General features: G+C 35.6%; 2 protein-coding genes across 2 annotated transcripts in view; both read right to left on the bottom strand.

Annotated features, from left to right (window-relative positions):
* Nucleotides 1–8358, bottom strand: part of LOC140169362 (cell adhesion molecule DSCAM-like) — a 186231-nt gene extending 177873 nt beyond the window's left edge. The window contains 1 exon segment of the mRNA XM_072192619.1: nt 8304–8358. Within this exon segment, the coding sequence (XP_072048720.1) occupies nt 8304–8358 (55 nt within the window).
* A 7704-nt stretch (nt 8359–16062) lies between these two features.
* On the bottom strand, nt 16063–22027 carry LOC140169361 (nephrin-like). Its single transcript, XM_072192618.1, has 8 exons — nt 21967–22027; nt 20684–21004; nt 20318–20486; nt 19684–19835; nt 19099–19434; nt 17284–17437; nt 16966–17108; nt 16063–16169 (listed from the first exon to the last, which is right to left on the bottom strand). The coding sequence occupies exons 1-8, from the start codon at nt 22025–22027 to the stop codon at nt 16063–16065; spliced, it is 1443 nt and encodes a 480-aa protein (XP_072048719.1).
* Nucleotides 22028–24711: the final 2684 nt, after the last annotated feature.

Raw genomic sequence — 24711 nt, 5'->3', positions numbered from 1 at the left:
TTACCCAATTGTCTAGTCTACTTAAAACTCATAATCCCTCTGTTGAAGACTTTATCTAAATCTTTCACAGGGGTAGTGTGGATTTTAAATGGAATAGCCCATTGCGATAATGATAACGACGTTATCCTCAAATTTTTACCTGTAAGCTATGACGTAATATAAAAAGCGATATCAAATAAAGACAAAACATTTTTATTTCCTGTCGGCAAAATCTCACTCAGATTTGAAAATAAAGTCAGTTATAAGAAAATACCTTTACAACAGTTATAGAAACCCCGAGCGAGTAGTATAGATATTCGTAGGTTTCTTTATATGAGCACGGCTGGTTTTATGTTCCGTAAACTGCATGCTTAACACTTTTTAACTATGTGCCGATTTTGTCTGCTTTAAAAAGCGAATAATTTTGACAAAATTTGATATGTTCGTGTTCATTTTTGAAATCAGCATGAAAAATACATTCAAATTAGTACAAAGATCCCTAGTATTGGTTCAGTGGTTTTTGAGATCGTCATAATATTTGATGACATTCATCTAAAAACATTTTCAGATTTTATGCATAAACTGGTTAGCAATTGTAAGCATTGTGTCAATCATAACTGGAGCGAATTACACTGTATCTGTGCCTTGAGTATTGTACAAATGTCATAACCATGATAACACGATCCAACTGCTATTGCCTGTCAGCCGATTTGAAGTGTCTATGTGTGGAAATGATGAGCATTGTCGTGGTATATTTCTTCTGCTAATGAACAAATTACTTGAACTTAAAATCAGAGGAAAGATAACATAGAGCACTTCGTCATGTTCGTGTTACATGAATGTGATTGTAAGATATTTTCCCATAAAAAGAACAAAAGTTGGTTTTTTTTTTCATTTTTCTTACAACATTGAATATATTGTTTGCTTAGCCTTTACCCGTCTGAAAACCCATACAACATATAAAGACAAGATTGATCTAAATATTTCATACGGTGAACTTTGATGACCCCCACACCAACCCCCCACATATCAACATGACATACTTATACAAGTATGACACTAATTAATGTCGACTTTCCATACGTTGGATCACCTTGCAAAATTCCACCAAATGCTAAATATGATACTAAATGTAGACTTTCCATATTTCGGCTCACCTCGCGCGCCTCGCAGAAATACACTACATGTAACAAAACATGATGACATGCCCACATCCCACACCCACCACACCACCACTCACACACCCACCGGCGACACTTAATAACATGACAAGTCAGCTTATACAAGTATGGTAGTAATGTCGACTTTCTATACTTTGGGTCACTTTGCAAAATTGCACATGCTTATAAATATGATACCAATGTAGACTTTCCATAGATTGGTTCACCTTACAGATATAGTAATACACTACATGTACAAAGATACAAAACACGATGACAACACATTACCCACACCCCACATCCACCACACCCGCCCGGCATATTCCCACCGACACATACCAACATTTGACATGCTTAGGCCTATACAAGTATGATACTAATGTCGACTTTCCATACTTTGGCTCACCTTGCAAAATTGCACCACATGACTTTACAGGCCATGCATGACACAAGTCCATTGAATTTACAAATACACCCCACCCCACACACCCCTTCACCAACATCTAACTCTACTCGTCTACACACAAAACGTAATACAAGCAATCTTCATTAAAGCTATCTCCAGAACGGATAGGACAACATTATGATGTAGTTCACGCTAACAGGGCACAAAGTTAACAAATCAAAGATAAACCCCGGCATAAAATACAGGGCAAAGACACACTCACAACACACACACGGGAGACAAAACCCAGGCACACAAACAATCAAACAAACATTTTTGCCAGTAGCAATACTTGTCTATACCCCAAGACACATAAAAAGTCAATATGACTGATACAATGTGCCTCAAATGTCTCTACAGAGGCGTCATCAGTAGGAACATTTCAAGGAGTTCTCGCCCTGCTAAGGTACTTTAAACATCTCTATGCTGATATTGAATCTATAGACATGCAAAAAATTACAAACTTTTAAAAAAATTTCAATATTTTTAATTTTCATGGTCATATTCAAAATCTCCGTGAAAAATGCGTTCAAATGAGTACAAACAAGCCTAGTATTAGTTCAGTATTAGTTAAGCAATTCTTAAGATCAGCTTAAAATCTTGAGAAAGATCGACAAATATGGCGGATTTTTATTTTGAATCCTATGGCAAAGCTTTACTTTCAACCTATATTTATAGTGACGGAAGGCGGATGTGAAGCATTGATGATGATTTTATTTGGCATAGATCAAATCATAAAGTGGAATACGGGATGATAGTCAAGATATAAGATGAAGCGTGCGCTGGCAACATGCATGACATTTGAAGGATTGGATACGAGTGACGTTGATATCATGTGTGGATGGGGACTGTGAAGTATGTATAAGGAGCAACAAGGATTTATGGATTGTACTTGGAGCATCTGATATATGCTGTTTCAATCATAGGTTATAATTACTAGTATTTGTCATCGTGGGAATCTTGAAGCGGATTTAAATTAACCTCCCACTTGATGTTCATCACATTGGGCTATTCCATTTAAAATCCACACTACCCCAGTGGAAGATTTAGTTAAAATCTTCCACAGAGGGAGTATGAGTTTTTAACGCAATAGACAATATGGTAACTTCCATTTGAAAAACGCACTCCAGTTGTGGAAGATATAGGTAAAGACTTAATACAGGGGGAGTATGGGTTTCAAAATGATTACCTCTGACTAATTACATTTGAAAAACATACTCCCCCTGTGGAAGATATTTCCAAAATCTTCCACAGGGGATTTCAATTGGAAGAGCCCATTAATGCAATTCAAAGTGATCATGAACGCTGACATTATGCGAGGGAACTTTGTCGTAGCCATTTGCTATACAGCTTATACGATCTTATTTCATCTTATGAAATTGTCTATCCTGATCATGGTGATGCATATTTGGAGTGGCTTTATTGACGATTCTGTAACGTAAACAATGTTTTTGATTAAATTGAAAAATACAATTATGAACCGAATATATAATGTTGTCTGTGACAACTTTTATGTTCAGGTATACTTCATGGAAAGTCACGTGAGCATTTGTAGCATGTGTACGATTTCTGCTTAACAAATTTAGTCACTTCTTTATTTATCTTACAGAGATGTCTGAGGACTAGTATAATAATTTGAGGATTGATACCCAGAAAGCCTTAACTCACAATGTTTTTCTTATGAGTTAAGGCTTTCTGGTTCTTAACCTCGATATTTATATTGCGACCGCTCATTTGAATAAGAAAGTACCAAACATAATTAAATCAACAGAACCAGACTGAAACAAAAAATTTAGCAATCAAAAATTGCAACATCTTTGAAACAATGTGTCACATCTTTCAATCATTCCTCAATATAAGCTATATTCAATCGCTAAACACGACACATAACTTTAGATTCTATACTTGCATAGAAAATATGTTGCTAAATACTGAGTGTGTGTGTTAAGGGTTAAAAACTTTTGCAGCGGAATCCCAAAATAAAACGGCTATTGCATTGTCAGGAGTAACATAAAGATATTAAAATATCTTTTTCGTAAAATTGCTTAGGTTATAGATACACATGCAAGCGAATGCAATTTCTACTTAAGCAAACTAAGCTGCGCAAAGTTCAGAATTTATCACAAGATATTATACGTGTACTTGAAAGAAGAATTCTTAAACAAATAATGACATTTAATAATTAGATAGTATTCTTTTAATATTCAAAAGGAGATATACGTGATTGTCTCAAAAATACTATTTTGTGTTGTATATATAGTAGGACGAGTATTGGATACATGGACTGTGCACAAAGCCATTCTTACAATTACCGTCATTTATAGACGGGGGAATATACGGTTTGACCCTAAAAAATTGCAACAAAAATTGTAGAAAAAAAAATTAATTTGTCAAATTGCAATGGGCTATTCCAGTTGAAATCCATACACCCCCTATGGAGGACATAACCTTAATCTTCCACACAGGGAGTTTAATTTCAAATGGGGTTTATACCAGAATGGGTGACTCAATTTGAAATCTACACCCCTGTGTGGGCGATCAATGTCGTATCTTCCACAGGGGTGTATGGATTTCAACCGGAATAGCCTAATTTCTTGATTGCGAGAACACAAGAAATTACACAAAATCGTATTTTTAATGGTGAAATGTGATCTGTTTTAAATCGTAAAAGATTATGTTGTAAACACAGTGGAAATAAGTTCTTCCTCTAAAAAGCAAACAGAGTGGAAATAGATTCTTGCTCTAAGAAGCTCTAAAACATATCGACTGCTCAGTGCCAGAAGTGGGTAAGTGAAATAGCTGCCATGTGTAGCTGCCATGTGTAGATGAGTACAATATACTGTGTGTAAATTGGCAAATGTTCATATGGCAGCTATTGCACTTACCCACTTCTGGTACTGGGCAGTCGATATATATATGCAGAGTGAAATAGATACAGTAATCACTAATTGCCCGTGAAATATATTTACTAATACCATCCCAAGTAAAAATGCAGAATCTGCAATGAGATACTGAAACTGATACTGTCTTTTACATGGGAGACAGGCAGATACCTTTTAATCTATTTGCAGTCCTATTGGGCTATTCCGTTTAAAATACACACTACCCCTGTGGAAGATTTTGGAAATATCTTCCACAGGGGGAGTAAGAATTTCAAATAGAATGAACACATTGTGACATTAGGTAGCTCCTTTTCAATTTCATACATCCTCTGAGAAAGATTCAACTTGAATCTTCCACTGAGGGAGGATGAGTTACAAATGGAGCTGCTAATGTGTTTATTCCATTTGAAATTGATACTCCCTCTGTGAAAGATATTTACAGGGGTAGTGTGAATTTCAAATGGAATAGCCCATTACGCCAAATTGTAGAATATCTACAAGTAAATACCGAAACATATGCTGCAGATAGTTTTAAATCAATGTGCTTCTAAATAATGTAAGCTTTAGTGTCTGCAAGTCAATTCCAAGTAGATACCGTGTCATTACTTGGCACGCAGATATGTTACAGAATCAATGTGCTCCTAATTATACGTCAAATTATCTACAATTAAATACCAAGGCAGATAATGTAAGCTAATGTATTTAAAGTGAGAGGTAGATACTTTTGACTCAATGTGATAAACTTCCAAAGCAGATGTTGTGTCGTTACTTGGCACGCGGATATGTTTGAATCAGTGTGCTCCTAATTTATATGTAAAATTGTTGAATACAAGTAAATACTTTTATTTATTTATTTATTTATTTATTTATTTATTTATTTATTTATTTATTTATTTATTTATTTATTTATTTATTTATTTATTTATTTATTTATTTATTTATATATATAGGAGCGAAATATATTTCGCTCCTATATTTTATAGTTGAGCACTGTATCTAGTGATGGTTTCACTATAATTTCTTACTATTTATTTATTTATTTATTTATTTATTTATTTATTCATTCATTCATTCATTCATTCATTCATTCATTCATTCATTCATTCATTCATTCATTCATTCATTCATTCATTCATTTATTTATTTATTTATTTATTTATTTATTTATTTATTTATTTATTTATTTATTTAATCAATATGTTCCGAATTACGTCAAATTGTAGTATCTACAATCAAATACCAAAGCATATACTGTTTATTTACTTGGGATCTAGGCATACTAAGTACCTTTGAATCAATGTCTTTATAATTATGTCAAATTGTGAAGTATCTCCATATAATCGTTACATAAAAATGTTACTACAGATTTGTGTAAAATAAATGATTTCTTATTCTGCACAATGACGTGTGTAAATTTCGCATGTTTATTAAGGGATGGGGTATGAACGTTTGGACAGTATTTATTGTGGGACATTAGAGCACATCAGACATATCGAATTGCATTCTGAATACGAAGAATGTCCTTCTGATATCAAATAATTTAGATTTTTGAAATTCGCAATGTAATACACATTTTATGGCAAATCATTAAAAATTGATATTTTTGATATTTAACAGTACTTGAAGTAAACTTTATAAATCTGATGATTTATACTTAAAGTGTATGTAGGTGGGATGAAAAGCCGACGATCAATTGAAAATGTTGACCTTTCGTATTGAAGATATGGATTTTTTTCCCAAAACACAAAAAAAATAGGTCTTTTTGGGAAAAAATCCATATCTTCAATATGAAAGGTCAAAATTTTCAATTGATCGTCGGCTTTTCCTCCCAGCTACATACACTTTAAGACTATTATCATTAAATTTATAAAATTTACTCCAAAAATGTGAAAAATATAAAATTTTAATAATTTGTCATAAAATTTGTATTATATCGTGAATTTCATAAAATGAAAATTATTTGATATCAGAAAGACATTCTTCGTATTCAGAATGCAATTCGATAGGTCTGATGTGCTCTCATGTCCCACAAAAATGCTGTCGAAACGCTCAAAACGCTCATTCCAGATCCCTTAAAGGGGCGTTATGTCTTTTACATAGGATCAGTAAATAATTTTCTCCACGTATAAATACATGGCATGTATATGTGAAAGCTGCATCATTTGTTGGAACATGGAACACTGATTTCTGTATAATGCACACATAAACCTCTAGCTCTGTATCATGTCTAGAAATTGTTCAGAAATATTTGGGTTGCCTTGGAGGCTAAAAATGTAATAGATTGTCTGAAGTGGAGATGGCAATATATAAACCCAAGTATTTCCATTATAGGGCATTAATGCTCCCCCTTCCTTTCAGCATGTTCAATTTAAACTCTTTCAGGACTTGTAACCATTACACTGTTAAAATCACGGTGTCTAACAAATAGTATCAAAAACCCAAGAATCTATTATTTCAAGACGACGTTTAAACAATATGTATGACGTATTATAATACGAATATGCATGACAAAATGCACAGCCAAATTACGCCTTTAGGGAATATACAGAGCCAGCAATTATTTTTATACCAGTGTTGGAACCCCTCTCCACGTTGAGAATAATTCGCAGCCCCTTATTCCTCCCCCTTATACCGCCCAGGGAACAGGAATGACGACACTGAATATTATTGTAATTGAAAGTAAAAACTAGTTATTATTTCCTGTAAAGGTATGTGGAGACGTGCTAATCATGCAGGAGTTGGCCACCAATGGACTATTCCAGTTGAAATCCATACACCCCTATGGAAGACATGCCTTTTATCTTCCACACAGGGAGTGTGAATATCAAATGGGGTTACCTGAATGGGTGATTACATTTAAAATCTACACCCACTGTGTGGGAGATTAAGGTCATGTCTTCCACAGGGGGTGTATGTATTTCAAGTGGAATAGCCAACATCGCACCATCTCTCACGTTCACTGGTGATAGCAACCTCCCTCCTCTTATAAACTCACTCCCCCTTAAATGCCCCTTCCCTCAAGGGAACAGATCAGTAGACTCCTTTTATTTAAGGATATCAAATTGGCAAACAACATGCTCCTATCCTAGGTATTTGAGCAAATACCTATCCCTGCTCCTACAAAGTGTATTCCTTCTTACGTATATTCATTAAATATTCCAGTGAAGCTACCAAGAGGCATGGACATCCTTCAATCTTGGGCTCCCATCCAGTCAATATAAGAAATTGGGAAATTTCACATTTTTAATTTTTTTGGGTTTTTGCGCCCGGCCCCCCCACCCCATTCACTTCCCCCTTGTCCTCCTCTCCCCCATAAAGCAAACATTCTGGTACCGATACCTGTAAGAATCCAACTTTAAAACATAGCCTTCTTCCCCTCTTAAATTTGACTTTCCTCCTCTCGGGAATTTCCATATACTATACATCTTTCTATACCTGAGGGTTTATGAGACATCAAGTTCTCTTTAATAAACAGTTAGACCTTCTTAGATAAGAAGGGTAAAACGCTTTATACCCTCTTAACTCTAAGGGTGTCGATATTTTGCAGACGACACCTCAGGGTTCAAATTTTTATAAAATTTTCATACAATTGCAGAATTTGACATTTTTATCGTTAAATTTTGCTTATAAGGAAATTTCCACTTTTGGCCAAAAAGTGGCAAATTATAGGCACATTTACAGATTTCGCCCCCTCCTCTTTCCCCAGAAAAATTGTGGTGTCACCCCATTGGTAAAAAAATACTCCTCCTTGGAATGCACAATTATTGTTATACAACTTCTACTCCTGAGGATTTTGAGACATCAAGTTCTCTTTAATAAACAGTTAGACGTGCTTACCTTGCAGGTAAAGTGCCAGTAATATTAGTTGTTTCTCTGGTAAGAGCACCTCCATTATGACCCTATCATCTGCGTCTTGAAGGAGTTAAATTAGCTTCCCTTTAGGCACACGACAGTCTGACCTTCTTAGATAAGAAGGGTAAAACGCTTTATACCCTCTTAACTCTAAGGGTGTCGATAAGCTGCAGACGACAACTCTAGGTTCAAATTTTTATAAAAGTTTTCAAAATATTTCACAAGTTGACATTTTTATCGGAAAAATTTGCTTCTTCAGCATCAACAGATGCAACGACGAGTACAAACATAAGTAGTCTTGGTCTTAAAACAGCCTTTTTGAAATATTCCGGGAATGTAGTGCAGATTCTGTTCAGACGATTAAAATGTAATTAAGGTTGTTTCGCAAATTGCCGAATTAGCATTTTGTATCAGCAAATCATTCTTTATCATCACAAATGTATTCACATAAGTACAAACATTTCCAGTACTGTTCCAGATGTAAAATGTCAAATCTTAAATCCACTGACCATAAACTTCAGTCTCATACTAGACCTTACAGCGATCCTATGAAAGCCTTGTGTTAACTTAATGAAGTGACATACTCCATTTAGATAAGGCTTTTAAGATGCCAAATTGATGCGATACAAAATACAGGTTTCGTATCGTTTTCATCCAAGAGGTTTAACAGCTATTTCGCGATGAAGTGAGATAATATTCCCGCAAGCGAAGAATCATTCTCCAATAATATAAACCTGCGTATCATCCAATGTGTTGTATAGATCACTAGTTGCGTACATTTCCATCCATGCATTCCATCCAATTTTAATTGAATGCAAAATGAACTTACTCCAAGTTAGAAATATATGACTTTGTTTTTAATCCATTAGTAAAGGCTAGCTATACGCATTTATGAATAATCCAAGTTCAGTAAAGATAATATACATTGCTATGTACAGAGAGCAATGTTATCACGAACTGCTTAGTCCGAACCTTCAGTGCCATATGAGCATTTGGCGATATATGAACGTTATTCAGGAACGGCGATATGCGGGCGCTCTCCTTAACTTCGAACAGTGTTAAAATGAACTTGGCTTTGCGTTCGTTCATGTGTGAACGACATGCCTCGTAGATCATACTGATCCATGACTGGTCGTTGCCATCAGGTCGATTTTATGGTATCCCACAATGCAGTAGTAAATGAGCTATTTTTCAACACCCATGCATTTGCATTCTGTTTTATGTGACAAACCCTGTGATCAAAAGCTATGGTCGTTTACAAGTCACATCTTCAGGTTGAAGTGGGACGTGCTGAATGATTGATGAAAACACGAAAACTTGAAAATATTGTAGACTATAGACACGGGGAGTCAAACAACAAGTTGGAAACCAACCCCAAACACAGGTAACCAAGAAATCAAGCCCAGAATTAAGAAGAAAACCTCTATATATAAGGAACGAAATTCCATTCAAATACAAGCAGAGATTTTAATCTGAATACATGGAGTTCCTACACAAACGTGAGTAAAACATGATGAAAAATTTCCCCAAAAAGTTTTATAACGTTTTACTGATATAAAATATTGAGTTTAGGAAAGATTAGAAAAACATTTTAAAATAACTTTGATCAAACAACAATGTTGTTATAAATATTATATTTTTCTACCAAACATTTAATCGTAAAAAATGTTTTGCCAACTTTCAAATAACATTTTGAATAACGTTTTCTGAAACCTTTTTTGTGAAAGCGTTTTGTGACCTTTACTATACATGCTATAGAGTGATATAAAACAAACTACACAGATATAGATAGAAAAAAATGAGTCAAATAACATCGAAGGACATTTATTGTACCATCTTTTATAAAAATGTTCTTTTTATCTAAACTTATACTATATATTTCCTACATAACAAGTTAAATCTACGTCGATCTTTTTGGCGTTGTCACAAAATATAAGTGATATTGTCTTTGGACAAGGAAATTGCCTGTCTCTGGTTTGTTTACATTGCATTTTTCAAACAAACACCTAAGGGCCCATACATCCTTATGTAATTTATTATTGACGTGTGTCTATTTCGCGCAAGCACACGCGTGCATAACCCGAAACCAAAATTATAGGGTGCATTTTGTCACCGAGATAACTCACGGTATCGCATTTCGTTCCCAGATTTCGTTAGCCCGTTCAATGCTGTATAATTACTTCATTTCGGCCTATAGGGTGACAAGTTTTATTCTGCTCAGAAATATTCAAAGTGAACGTATATTATACATGACGAAATACTAGTAATACAATGCAGTAAGTACCGCGTACACTCTAAATATTACAAAGATTTAAAAATAAATTCTTAAGGTTGTAATTAGGGACCAATCAATTTTAGATTTAAAATTAATCTTACAGATTTGAATTTTAAATCTTTAAGATCTAATTTTAAATATGTAAAATTTAATTTTAAATCGAATACTTGATTGGTAATCACAATTCCTAGGGATTTATTTTAAATCCTTGAAATTTTAGAGTGTATGATTTTACGAAACAACGCATTTTGAGAGTGAAATTTTTTGTGAAGAGATAGCATTTCTGGAAAAGATATTCCACTGAGTAAAATGTGTCATGCATGAAAAAAGAACGTAGGTTGAACGAGTCTTTAAAAAGATAAATTCACATATCTCAACATATCTCAATTTCTTGAGACTTCTCCAAGTTGTCTTATACTTAAATAATTGCTTATATGGATGGTTATAAAAACAATGTAATGTTGCTGAACTTATAGATGTACGTCAGGCATTAAACAAATAAACGCAGCTCAACTTCGACAAATAACACGGTCCATTTCAAACCCAGTATGTGTGTTTGCCAAAAGAAACATCATCAGTCACTCGTATCTAAAAAAAGACAACAATTAATTTGACAAAAAGAAATGTGTGAGATTGTGCAACTATCACGTCTATATCTTTGTCAGTACATTTTGTAGGAACCATTTATAAGGTTCATCACCAACTAACAAAGATTGTATCTACCTTTGATCGAATACAGTTTCACCTGGTTATTTTACTGTAATACATTTTATTGTCAAAGTTTTTGACTCGCCGCTGTGCAAGAGCAGATGGTATTCGAAAGGTGTTTTACAGAAAACAAAACTGCAGTCAAATCTTTAGTTTGCAAGAGTGTTTATTTTATTCAGTTGATTGGCTGGACAAATCTGAAGCTGAAATCTTTAGTTTGCAAAAGTGTGTCGAAGTCGAAGTGTGACTAATTTGTTACATCGAACAGAATGATGTGTAAAAATTATTATATTATTTACGTGGTGTGTGGCTAATATATTTGTTTGGATAAATATAATCAGGAAAGGTATATTATTGTTGCCAGAAAGTTGCACATTCGGATGATGTTATATACCACACAGATGCGTTCGTTCTACTTTATCTCCCAAATGTTTATAGGGTACATTGCGATAAACCATTATGTCAGTACCTGGTGTATGGTACACTGGGCAAAGTCAATAGCAATGTTATCTTTCCTGTTTTTGCATTAACTTTGACGAAGATTTGTCAATATTCTTTGTGCAAACTGTGGGGGTGTGTTTGTGGGTATGGGGGTGTGGGGTGGGTGTGTGGGGTGTGTGTGGGGTGTACAAGTTGGGGTGCGTGCCGTGAGATGGGGTGGGGGGGCACTGATGAGGACATTAGGTTATAATATTGTCCTGCATCTGAAATATATATGCTTGCAAAGGAACGGTGTAGAAATGTGCCAGAAATTAACAACAGTGGATGCTGTTCTATGGGTGGGGATGTCGGATGTAGGGTGTGTGGGGGTGTCCTCGGTTAGATCCTCCTAAAGTCGAGGTCCTCGTTTGAAGGTATTTACAAACAGGGGTGTGTGGGTTTATGTGAGGGGTGTATGTGTGTAGCCACATCGGGTACCAAGTAGGCCTATAATACAGATATATAAATTCAGAATAATTTACTGCAGTTTAATTCTGAATTCCTCCAACAATTGCCGACCAATTAAAAAAAAAAGGTGTCGGTTTCAACTAATTGTTGCAGGCTCGTGCGTGTCGCGTGGTCCCTCGTGTGCGGCGGAAATAATAAAACCAAAATTACAAAGTCTCCTGAAGAGTTGCAAATTATGCCCATTTACCTACACGAGTTCTTTTAGCTATTAAAACACAATGAGGCGTCATGTTTCATGTTAATTTGCAAAACAAAAAGACACATTTGCATGCATGTTTGTCAAATGAACCACCATTAAGGAGGAACAAAGGTGAATGATACTAGCTGTAATAACAAGGTAATTCATGGGTGATTTGTGATCCTGTCGTGCTCGGGCATTTAACTGTCTCGCACGCGCCCAAAGGTCACAAAAGTTCGAGTAAAAAACTTATCGCCTCACAAAAATATTCTGGGTTTTTTTTCTTACTTTCCGTTAAAAGATATAGCTTTATTTCTTACCATTGCACCAAATTTAGATTGTTTTAACTTAATTAATGAAATTTCAAGGAATACAAGGGATAACAACTTCATTTTGATATAATAACGTTCAATTTTAGCGCCCTGGCATGCCCCCCCCCCCCCACCGGCAGCTACGCCACTGTATAAGCCTTCTGTAATGTTCTGGTGCCACATGACGTGCACGCGATGTGTGTTAATTGCTCCTTAAAAATTGCCCAAAGTATATAATATTTAGCAACAAAAATGGGAAAAATCCGCAAAATGTCTTCAGAACAACCAATACAATCTTCTGTTTATTCGTGTTCTTCTGAATGTATTTTCAAGAATGATTGTAAATAAATCATATTTCGTTTTTAAATTTGATGTGTGCTTTATTTTTGTCTCATTGTGGAAGAGGCCTGACTCTCCCCCTATTTTTCCCTGAAAAAGTAACGACATGCGGTATTGAACAAAGACATGCCTGTTGCACGCCGCAGTCGCGCGCCCTGCGTATCGCCAACAATTAAAAACTCACACTCTTCAAATATGCTTAATTAAGCAACCTCGGTCAGCAAAAGATGAATGGGAATTTAATTGGGTATGATATGACGACAATTGACGAGGTAAACAAGAAGCCAACAGTTGAAGAACTAGCTTTACCTTTTTTACACAAAAATATAAATTATTAATGGTCTCCTAATTTGGTAGTTTATGCAGCTTGCGGTCGGAGTCAATAGTTTCGGATCGTGGCTCGTCTTTGACAGAGTAAATTGAGCGTAGCTGACAGTGACGAGAGCGTTTGTATAGAGCGATAAATTTGACAACTAATTCTAAGACAAGTCAATACCCCTTAATCATGTTTAACGTCAAGCATACTCTTCAATATCAAAAGAGTAGATTTTAATTTGAAACATTTTCTTTCTTTTTTTTAAATATCGTCAATGATATTATATGAGGCATTTGAAAATCTTGAACTTAACTTGTTTTATTGTGTGCACTAAAATATCAGCGCTCACTAAGAAATTTCAAAACTCAAATTCACAACTTCTCATATAAATAAAGTACATGTCATTAGATTTTTAAAGTTTACTTCGAGGACTGTTAAATGTTAAAAATATCAAACTCTCCTTAACATTTGTAAAAAATACGTGAAGACGTCGCTATCCGAGCCCTTAAAAGTAAAAACAAATTATTATTTACAAATTCTTGGGCATGTTATTTTGATTTCGCTAATATATCATTGGGCTATTCCATTTAAAACCCACACTACCCCTAGTGGAAGATTTAGCAAATATCTTTCACAGAGGGAGTATGAATTTCAAATGGAATAAACACATTATTTGCAGCTCCATTTGAATTTCACCTTCCCACTATGGAAGATTCAGGTTGAATCTCTCTCAGAGGGTGTATGAAATTAAAATGGAGCTGCCCAATGTGTTCATTCCATTTAAAAGTCATACTTTCGCAAATCTGTGCAGGGGTAGTGTGGATTTTTAATGGAATTGCCCATAGACTACTAATCAAATGAATGAGATCAATATTTGACTACCCATGCACTTCTATTCCATCTTTCTATCGGAAATCCACCTGAAGCGTATACGCTAATCGTGCAAAATCTTTTTTTTATATAAATTTAAATTGAATTGTTTGTTCGTTATTCTTTATTATAAGTTGTTACCCCCTGTCAACGTTAATTTCCCTTCTCTGATACCGAGACACTTATAGATAATTGTCATTGTCTATACGTGCCGTATTTTCCGTGGTTATCAACTTTCGCCGTTATACATGTGTATGATGTGTAGGAGACCCATGCTAATAGCAATCGATCCATTAAACATGTTGAGGGCGGACTCTCACAACAAGTGGATATTTTTATGTGAATTTGTTGTGATGATCTGCCTAGAGATCCGCTCAAAAATATGACATGTCCCATCAACCATCATACATGTATATCTTTACTTTAAAGTCGAAGCTACAATATAGCCTGAATTACATTATTAAATTTAACTAGCCCAAAATGTAATATTTTCACCATTTTCTGATACAACTTTCATGGAAAAGAAAAATCACAACAAACTTCGGTAAAAGTGGCAATTTACAAGCAATTCCAGCACTCAAACGGTTTTCAGCCAAAGCTGCACAAATATTAGCTCTTATCTCAAAAAGCAAATCAGAATAATGCGTTATTTCTTCGATTATTTTAAAATCCACGTGAAGCCACGACAAAAAAGTTCAGTACTTTCATGTTACATAATAGCATACATCCTAATTTTGTCCTGATATGAAAACATGGTCGGACTAGCTGGTAGTTCTATAGTATTATATATAGATATTACAGGTGCGAGTGATCAGCATGATGTGGTTCATCAATGGATAGGTACCGCGTGAACGTTGTAGTGCAGGGCGATTTAGTCAAAAATTGTATTCATCTATTACTATGGTAGTTAATCTGATTATTACGCCACATCTACAACGAATACAGCGATCGAGCCGCGGCGTTTGGTCAATTTTGTGCGTATTCCATTAGTTGAGAAAACAAAAACTGAACGCGGTAAAGAAGTTTTGTGGTACAAGCTTGCTAACGCTGGAAACAGATTCGGAATCATCGTGTGGTTTAACTGTAGAAGAAAATGGGATAAACACATAAATTAGGCTGGATGTCATTTACAATTGCAGATGGGAATGTTGCCAAGAGTAACATCGCGTGATATTTTTTCTTGATTTTGCTATTGTTTTGTACCAAAAAAACATTCATATTTACTTAGGATTTAAGGAGGTACTACACCCCTGCCCAATTTGTGCCTATTTTTGCATTTTCTCAAAAATTATAGCGCATTGGTGACAAGTAAGATATGTATATTATAGGGGTAATGACTACAACTACTGCACTGGGAATTTTATTTCAGCACAGACAACAGTTGTGGAGTTACAATCAAAAATGAGGGAAAACCAATACGCCTATTTGATCAATAAATCAATAACTACTTGGCTTGAGTTGCTGAATATTCAGTGCAGTAGTTGTAGCCCTTGCCCCTATAATATACATATCTTACTTGTCACCAATGCGCTATAATTTTTGAGAAAAATGCAAAAATAGGCACAAAATTGGCCAGGGGTAGGGTGTACCCCCTTAAGCCAATAGTCAATTAAAATATGACATTAAATCCAAGCCTGGTAATGTGATCCATTCTGCATACTTTTTATATTATCATTATGGAAACGTCTGTAAAGATCTGCATCAATTCTCAATACTCAGTAATACAATTCTTAGTACTCGTAACTAACTAATTAACTAATTAAGGTTAATTAGTGGTTAATTATTCAACTTACTTTTATTTAACCTGTTCTGCTTCTTCGAATACATTGTACGATGTTCACACTTAACATTAAGAAAACGAGCTGTCCCAAGATAGCGAGCAGTATATAGGTGGTTATGTTATCATCTGCTAGCACATAAAAGGAACACATACGAGTGTCAATCAAAAAGTTCTACCTCCATCATCATCATTACCCATGCTTATAATCTTATATATAAGCTACAAAATAAAAGTTACTTGATGAAAATGTGATTTTTGGTTGTTTAAAAATATGTTGGTTAACGTAAATACAGATTTGGTACGTCGGAAACGGTTAAAAACTGAAGCTAGCAGTTTAGTTAGCATCGTACTGTAGCTTTGGATAATCTGCATTAAATGTTTTTAAGATGTTGTCCTGATTGCTAATACTCAGGATAAACATTTTTTTCATATTTGAGCTCCCTGACATGCCTTGGGTCATCAAAAATAAACAGTCCAAAATGGCATTTTAGTATGTGCTTGAAGCCATGGGCGTCAATCGGGGTGGGGGGTGCAGGGGGACCACCTTTTGGCAAATTGACCCATTTTTTGTTCTTTTCAGCCACTTTTAACAATTTTGACCGGATGCCCCCACCCCATATTTTAAGCCGGATTGGCGCTAATGCTTGATCGAAGCAATACCTTTTAACCTATAGGAACGATGAAATTAGATTCACTTCAAATACTTACGTATGCCAAATAGAGGAGAGAAAGAGGGGGAAATAAGATAGACAAGTACAAGAGCTAGAGGACTAAGAATGGTGAAAGGGAAAAGAGAGTGCAAAAACAGAAAGGATCAGAGAAAAAAACACTTGAAGGAAGTGACCTTTCCATATGACCATTTATTTACATTTTGAACTTCAGAAATATTGAACAGGGCGAATATTTAGAAAACATTTCTTACCTTCTATTCTCACAACGGTATACACAGATGCCGCATCGATACGGTTTCTTGCCTCACATGAGATGACGGAGTCGTCCATACCAAGAGATGCTAAGGTTATGGTAAGCACAGAGTGATGGGATGAACATGTGTCGATCACAAACCTGTTGAGCGATAAATATAAACGGGTTAATAGTTGATTAAACATAGCAAATGGTATGAATAAACTTCCTAAACCAAGTTTATAGACTATACAAACATGTTTAAAAGTAACAATGAAAGCAAGTTAACCTCTATTAATACTTTAATGACATGAATAATTATTATGCATAAGCTTACCTTGGATCAGATTCAACGATCTCGACACCATTGTAGTACCAGGTATATCCAAGAATGGTAGGGTCTCCAGTAGCAGAACAGTTGACACTACCAGCCTCCTTCTCTATAATCTTCAGGATTTCTGTGTCTAATTCCACATTTATTGTTGAGACCACTGAAACAACGAAAAGAAAGTTACTTACACTTATGATAAAAAATTACAAACGAAACGATATAGAGCACTTTGTATCTTTTAAAATTAATTATTTTTATCATTAAACATGTTGAAGGGTAAAAATATTATATTCACTTGGCAGCACCACTCAAATCTTTTGTTTGTATTATTCATACAGTAGAGTACGCAGGAATTTTTCAAGGGTGTGATGATAAAAAAGTAAGTAAGTAAGAAACTTTTGTAAAAATGAAATAATTGAAGTGATTTGGTGGACCATTTTGGCACTATTAATGTGCAAAATTTTAGACTGAAAAAGCCGAAAATTTGTGAAATGACCGTCCATGATGCCTTTCGTGAACAAGTTTTCCCTTTAATTGTAGACCTATAAATTGTGTTTAACACAAATTGGTAAATGTCGAAAGCATAAGCAAAAATGGCCACTTGTTTATCCACTATGCAGGGGGTGTCTGAGGGTGGATGTGCCCCCCTCAGAAGCAAGAAACTTTTGCAAAATGAAGACCTAATTGAAGCGACTTGGTGGACCATTTTGGCAGTATTAGTGTGTAAAATTTTAGTTTCGAAAAGCCGAAAACTTGTGAAATGACGGTCTATGAAGCCTTTCGTGAACAAGTTTTCCCTCCTCGGAATTTTTGTCAAATGAAGGTCAAATTGAAGCCATTTGGTGCATAATTTTTGCACTATTTCAATGCAAAATATTGTCTAAATATGCTTTATTTTAACATATTCTTTTGAAAAGCGATTAGATTTAGATTACAAAGTAAAAATCATCTGAAGTACATTATAATATGAGCTTGCGTACTTGCACCATGCATGTTTTGACAGACAAAAATTTGCAAACGATTTTCAGCTGATAACATGGCGCAATGCGGTGAAAAGATGCAGGATATGCGGTTGAAGTTTTAAGTACGTTGCTGGGGTAGGGGTGTGGGGTGTGATGATTGGGGGTTGGGTGGGGGTTGACATGTGTCAACAATTAACACATTTACGTATGTTGCCGGTCAATCCCGGGTATAGGGGTGAGATAATTTGTGTGGGGGTTGTTAAGGCCTATGATATTATTGTGATAATACATGTATGTCCCTATGCCTTGCTCGTCTCCCACACTTCTTGCCCCCCCCTCGCTCTCTCTCTCTATCAATAAAAATTGATGTTTTATTTTATTTTACAGTCCTCGAAGTAAGATTTATAAAATATACTGATATGGACTTAAAGTGTATGCAGTTGGGAGGAAAAGCCGACGATCATTTGAGAATTTTGACGTTTCATATTGAAGATATACTTTCCCAAAAAGACCTAATCCCCCAAAGACCTAAATTATTACGGTCTTTTTGGAAAAAAAATGCATTATCTTTAATACGAAAGTCAAAATTTTAAAATGATCGTCGGCTTTTCCTCCTAGCTACATTCACTTTAAATAAATATCATTAGATTTATAAATTTTTCTTCGAGGACTGTTAAATATCAAAAATATCAATTTTTAATATTTTGCCATAAAATTATATCGCGAATTTCAAATAATCAGAAGGATATTCTTCGTATTCAGAATACAATTCGATATGTCGGATGTGCTCTCATGTCCCACAGAAATACTTTTGCAAAGATGGGTGACCGACCCCTTAAAGGCCAATAATAAAACTTACATTCAAAGATTAATGGATCCAAAGTGCACACTTTAGTTGAGCTGTAAGCTGGATGCGTAGCATGACATTCAAAAACTGTCCCAATAAGATCATTGTTAAGTACTATGTTGATCCTGGTGTATGAGGAGAACTGTTCCATGTTATTGGTGAAGTCATAGACCCTGGAAATATTTCCAGGGTCTATGATGAAGTCATGCCCGTCTTTCAACCAAAAGAGTTCTGGCTGGGGTTCCCCGCCACGGGAGAGACATGAGAGGGTGACGTTATCACCTACTTGAAGATCTCCTGATGGCGTCATGAAGCAGTGGGGGTAGATGGCTCCTGGGGATTCGGCCGCTGTAGGAGGAAGAAAAATAAAGATATTTATCGTGTTTGCATTCATTATGATTTTATATAATCATTTCACACTTTGATCAAATTGTTATTTAATTTTGGTCTTGTTTTTGGTGACGCATAAAAAGAATGTAATCATATGTGCTGAGACCAGTATGTAAGACCAGTAAATTGTGCTTAACATTTCTACAAGTTTTGGAAAGAACCATTTTAAACCTTGTAACACATAAGAAAAAATACATTAATACTTACGTCTTATAATGAGCTTGGCTCCACTGGAAGAAATAGCATCATTATTGCCTTCAGCATTCACTATGCAATGGTACGTGCCTTGGTCATTTTCACCCAGATCGGAAATTTGGAGATAGAATTCCCCTTCTGTATTGTCGCCTACAATTGAATATCTGTCATGTTTGTGATGAAAATTAAGTAGAGATTTTGGATAATTTAATCACATTTGTATGCACGTATCTTCTTTATGTGATAATAAAGCATAAGTTATAAGAAAGTGTATCCTGCAATTAGCTTGCAATTGAAACCATAAACCTCATATGGAAGACACTGCCTTAATCTCCCACACAGGGAGTGTGAATTTCAAATGGGGTTGCCTGAATAGGTAACTCCATTTGAAATTCACAATCCCTGTGTGGGAGATTAAGGCCATGTCTTCCACGGGGATATGTACCGGTATGGATTTCAACTGGATTAGGCCAATTAAAGTACACACTTAAATATTTTCCACGCTATCTCTTGTCAGATATAGCCACACATTCACTGACATAGCTTTCACAAGAGCCTCTCTTCCACAATAACCTCTTACCATTATTATTTGTGGTAGCATTGAAGCATTTGACATATTGAGATATCCAACGAATACCAAACTTACCTTTCATCTGCAAGAGACACTGCACTATCAAAGCTGATTGCTCGACCATTCTGTAACCACGATAAGACACCAGCTTTATCTGCTACTTTGCATCTCATTTGCGTCGTTGTTCCTTCTGTTGCAATTATTGTATCTGATGGCACAATGATAAGACGTTGGCTTCCTGAACCTGGAGATGTCAGAGAGGTCAAACAAGATGTTAATAATTGGAAGGTCAATACAAAGCTGTATGACGTTATGTTGTAATTGATATATTGATGATTCCATTCATAGTAAACCTATTCATCATGTTCATTGCAAGTTACTATTGTAAATTTTCAAGACTTTTATCATTTCCCAAATCGTTGTAAATGATAGCCTACTTACTAATAACACTAAGAAAAGCAGATCTGGATTCAATGTATCTACTAGACCCATGGGCCGTCACGAAGCACTCGTAGATCCCTTCATCTGACTCTTGCGCCGCGATGATCTGAAGATTGTATTCTCCTGCAGCTCTGTCTCCAACAATGGAGAATCTTGGATTGCTGTTGGTAATCCTGGTCTCGTTGCTAATGACCGTGCCGTCACGACGCCAGGAGAGGAAACCTTCTTTGTTGCTGACTTGACACATGAGAGTGACCGTGCTGTCACCTGCGCCTGTGGTATCTGCGGGTTCGAGGGAGAATGCTTGTTGTTGCGCATCGACTGTAGGGGAAAAGAAAGAAAGATGATTAAACATGTTATTCAGAGGATGATTTAAGCACTACCCAGCAAGTCTTGCGGTTAGCACAGCTGTGAGTGAACATGACACCACTGCCCGCCCACTGCATAGACGTGCATGGTTAAATTTGAATTTGGACAGATATATTTACAATAAAAACACCTTCAAAAAGCTGGTCGATTTCACATTTTATGTTATCTACACTCAGAGAAATATTTACAAAACATTATGTAAGTATAGAACCTCATAATAATTAAGTAAAATTTACCTCAGAACTATGTAATAATTACCAAAATTATGTAAAATTTTAATTAATTTTACCCAAATTAATTAAAATTTTACATAATTCGGGAAATATTACATAGTTCTGAGGTAAATTTTACTTAATTATTATGAGGTTCTATACTTACATAATGTTTTGTAAATATTTCTCTGAGTGTACAGAAGGTGTGAATTATCCTTCATGCATACATCACTTTAGATCTGAAAAGTAATGACACACACACACAATTCTAAAACAACATCTTTTGCACAAAATTCAATGGGATTTGAAAAGTAAAGTGGCAGTTGAAACTCTAGTGATAACACTTTACAGTGCATGATGGGGCTTCCTTAAATCATCCTCTGCATGTTATTATATCTATGTCGTAACATCCATACGGTATATATTTGTAAGAAGAAGTTGACGCAAAATTCTTCATAGCTACCGTATTTCATATAAAGTCATGATCAATGGCAAAATTAAAACAACATGGAAAGTCAATTAATTTTTTGATGTATCAAAATAGTAATCTTTGAACAGGCCCTATCAATTTGAATTAAACAACATGGAAAGTCAATTCATTTTTTGATGTATCAAAATAGTAATCTTTTGAACAGGCTCTCTTAATTTGAATTTTCATTGAAATAAAATTGACACGATCTCAGTTATATTCTAAAGTCTTACCTGTTAAAATAAACTGAAGGAGAAGAACCGCGAAAGCGGCGTAGAAGAAACGACAGGCCATTCCCGCGGAAACAGTCTTGTTTACAATACGCTTTTGAAATACAAAATGCAAAAGTAATGTCGGATTGATAGAAGGAAAGAGTCACGGAATTGAACTTCTATTGCAAAATGAGTATTGATTATTGGTTCACAACCACTATCGGGCTCATGAAATGTCCTCTTGCATTGTTTAACTTTGAATGTGGTCGTTAAGGTGGTACTATACCCCCTGATAAATGTTGTGACTAATTTTACATTTTTCTCAAAAATAATTACACACTGGTAACAAAAGTTAAGTATATTATAGAAGCGAGGAATCCAATTACTTCACTGAAATTTCAGTGATTCAAGACAAGTGATTCATTTATATAAGAAATGAGGTACATTGTAGCGGTACCTCTTTTCTTATCATAAATAATGCACCGCTTGTCTTGAGTCACTGAAATTCCAGTGTAGTAACTGGATTCCTTGCCCCTATAATTATGATGATATACATAACTTTTGTTACCAGTCTATTATTATTTTTTTGAGAAAAATGCAAAAATAGTCACAATATTATTTATCAAGGGCTGTAGAACCACCTAGCACCTTAAGGCATTGAATCATTTAGGTTTAAACACTAACGTTGTCATGGTTGTGATTATATACAAACATACAATATGGAAATGGTGACAATAGTTTGAACTTGGTGGGAGATCATTTCATGTTTTCGGCTTAAAATATCACGGGAAGTTAATTCAAACTACCAAAATCACTAAAGACAGGCACTTTATGCCTACTTATGACTTTCAAGAGGTCACTGGGTTCAAAGCCATAGGTTTGATTGTGACTGAATTTTTTATTGATATACGACGCATAAGTAATTTTTTCAAATAATTTCCCACGTAAAATTACTTTTGACATTTTTACCCATCAATCAAATGTATTGAATTAAGTGATGATTTTGTTCATAGATATTTTAATATTTAAAAACATAGTCATGTGTTCTGAACACCAAATATGAAGTTTCTACCCCCTTTAGTTTGAAAGAAGCTAGTTAAAATGTGACATTTTGGGTAAAAAATTACAAAAAATACTTAAAGAGCGTAACCGTTGCCATGGAAACAGAATGGAACAAGTTTGCCAACATGGCAGAAAATTAAGATTCTCATGACTCTTCTGAACATTTGATGATTTGTCTACTTGAAACATCTGCCCAACGACGCGAAAATTGCATGACCCCTATACTGTGAATTTGCACTGCGATAAACCATTATGTCTGTACCCGGTGTATGGAACACTGGGCAAAGTCTATAGTAATGTTGTCTTTCCTGGAATTGCATTAACTTTGATGGAGATTGTTCAATGTATGTAACAAGCGTATAATTCTTTGTGCATTGTTAACAAACAGTGTAGGCCTATACGGGTTAGACATCAGTTGATAGTTGGGTGCATGCATTATTGGGTGTGTGCCGGGGGGTGCGTGGGGTGTGTAGGGGTGTAAGTATATGGTGGGGTGCGTGTGTGCTGTAAGAATTATTTTGTATACTACCAATAGGGGTGTGTGTGATGCACAGAGATTATAACAATATTGTCCTGTATCTGAAATATGTAAAGATAGGAACGGTAGGACTGTAACAGTTACCATATATTAACAATCATTGATGTTGTTCTACTTTTTCTAGAGTGGGGTGGGGGTACCGCGGGGGTGGGGGGTGTGTGGGGTGTGTGTGTGGGGTGTGGGGTTGTGTGTAGCCACATCAAGTTTTCAAGCGTTTGTAAATGCCGTCTAACGAGGACCTACATATGGATACACACCGTAAAACGAGGACACACCTCCAAACGAGGACACACCTCCAAACGAGGACGTCCTCGTTTTGAAACTATGCCCAGGATGACGTAAATGATGCAAGTATGCATATAAGATAGCATATAAGATAGGTCCCCCATAGCGGGTATAGGACGGGTCTCAGTTGGATAGTAAGTTGCCTGGTGTGTTTGCGTGAGGTCCACGGTGTGTCGATTAAAAACGGGTGTGTAAGTCCTCGGTTAGATCCTTCTAAAGTCGAGGTCCTCGTTTGAACGTATTTACAAACAGGGGTGTACAAATATTCAAGTTCAGAATAGTTTACTGCAGTTTAAATCTGAATTGCTCCAACAATTGCTGACCACTTTAAAAAGCGTCGGTTTCAACTAATTGTTTCAGGCTCGTGCGTGTCGCGTGCGACGAAAAGAATAAAGTCTCTTGAAGAGTTGCAACTTATGTCCATTTTGCTACACGAGTTCTTTTAGCTATTAAAATACTGAGGCGTCATGTTTCATGTTAATTTGCAAGACAAAAAGACACATTTGCATATATGTTTGTCAAATGAACTACCACTTTTAGGGAGCAAAAGGGAGCAATGACACTATAGTAATAGCAAGTTAATTCATGGTTCGGGATCCTGTCGTGCTTGGGCATTTCACATGTTTAACTGTCTCACACGAGCCCAAAGGTCACTAAACTTCGAGTAAAAAATGTATCGTCTCACCAATAATTATGATTACTTCTTTTTACTCTTCTGAGTACATTTTCAAGATTAGACCTTGGTTTAATTTTGTGTCTGTTATAGATCCTGGTATCACTCACATATGGGCGTACATATTGCAACTTTTTAGCCCCTTGCCGCTTCACGCGCCCAACTAAAACACTGACCCCTACAAGTTTTTGGTCACGCGCACGTGTAT

The sequence above is a fragment of the Amphiura filiformis genome, chromosome 14 (assembly GCF_039555335.1).
Source record: "Amphiura filiformis chromosome 14, Afil_fr2py, whole genome shotgun sequence".
Taxonomy (NCBI): domain Eukaryota; kingdom Metazoa; phylum Echinodermata; class Ophiuroidea; order Amphilepidida; family Amphiuridae; genus Amphiura; species Amphiura filiformis.
This window is presented reverse-complemented; position numbering and strand designations above follow the sequence as displayed.

Excerpts from the sequence above, each read along its gene's own strand:
- LOC140169361 (XM_072192618.1), bottom strand. The coding sequence starts at position 22,027 with ATGGCCTGTCGTTTCTTCTACGCCGCTTTCGCGGTTCTTCTCCTTCAG. Across the intron at positions 20,487-20,683 it reads TGCTTTTCTTAGTGTTATTA|GTTCAGGAAGCCAACGTCTT; the intron begins GTAAGTAGGCTA and ends TGACATCTCCAG. Across the intron at positions 17,109-17,283 it reads ATCGTTGAATCTGATCCAAG|GTTTGTGATCGACACATGTT; the intron begins GTAAGCTTATGC and ends ATCGCTCAACAG.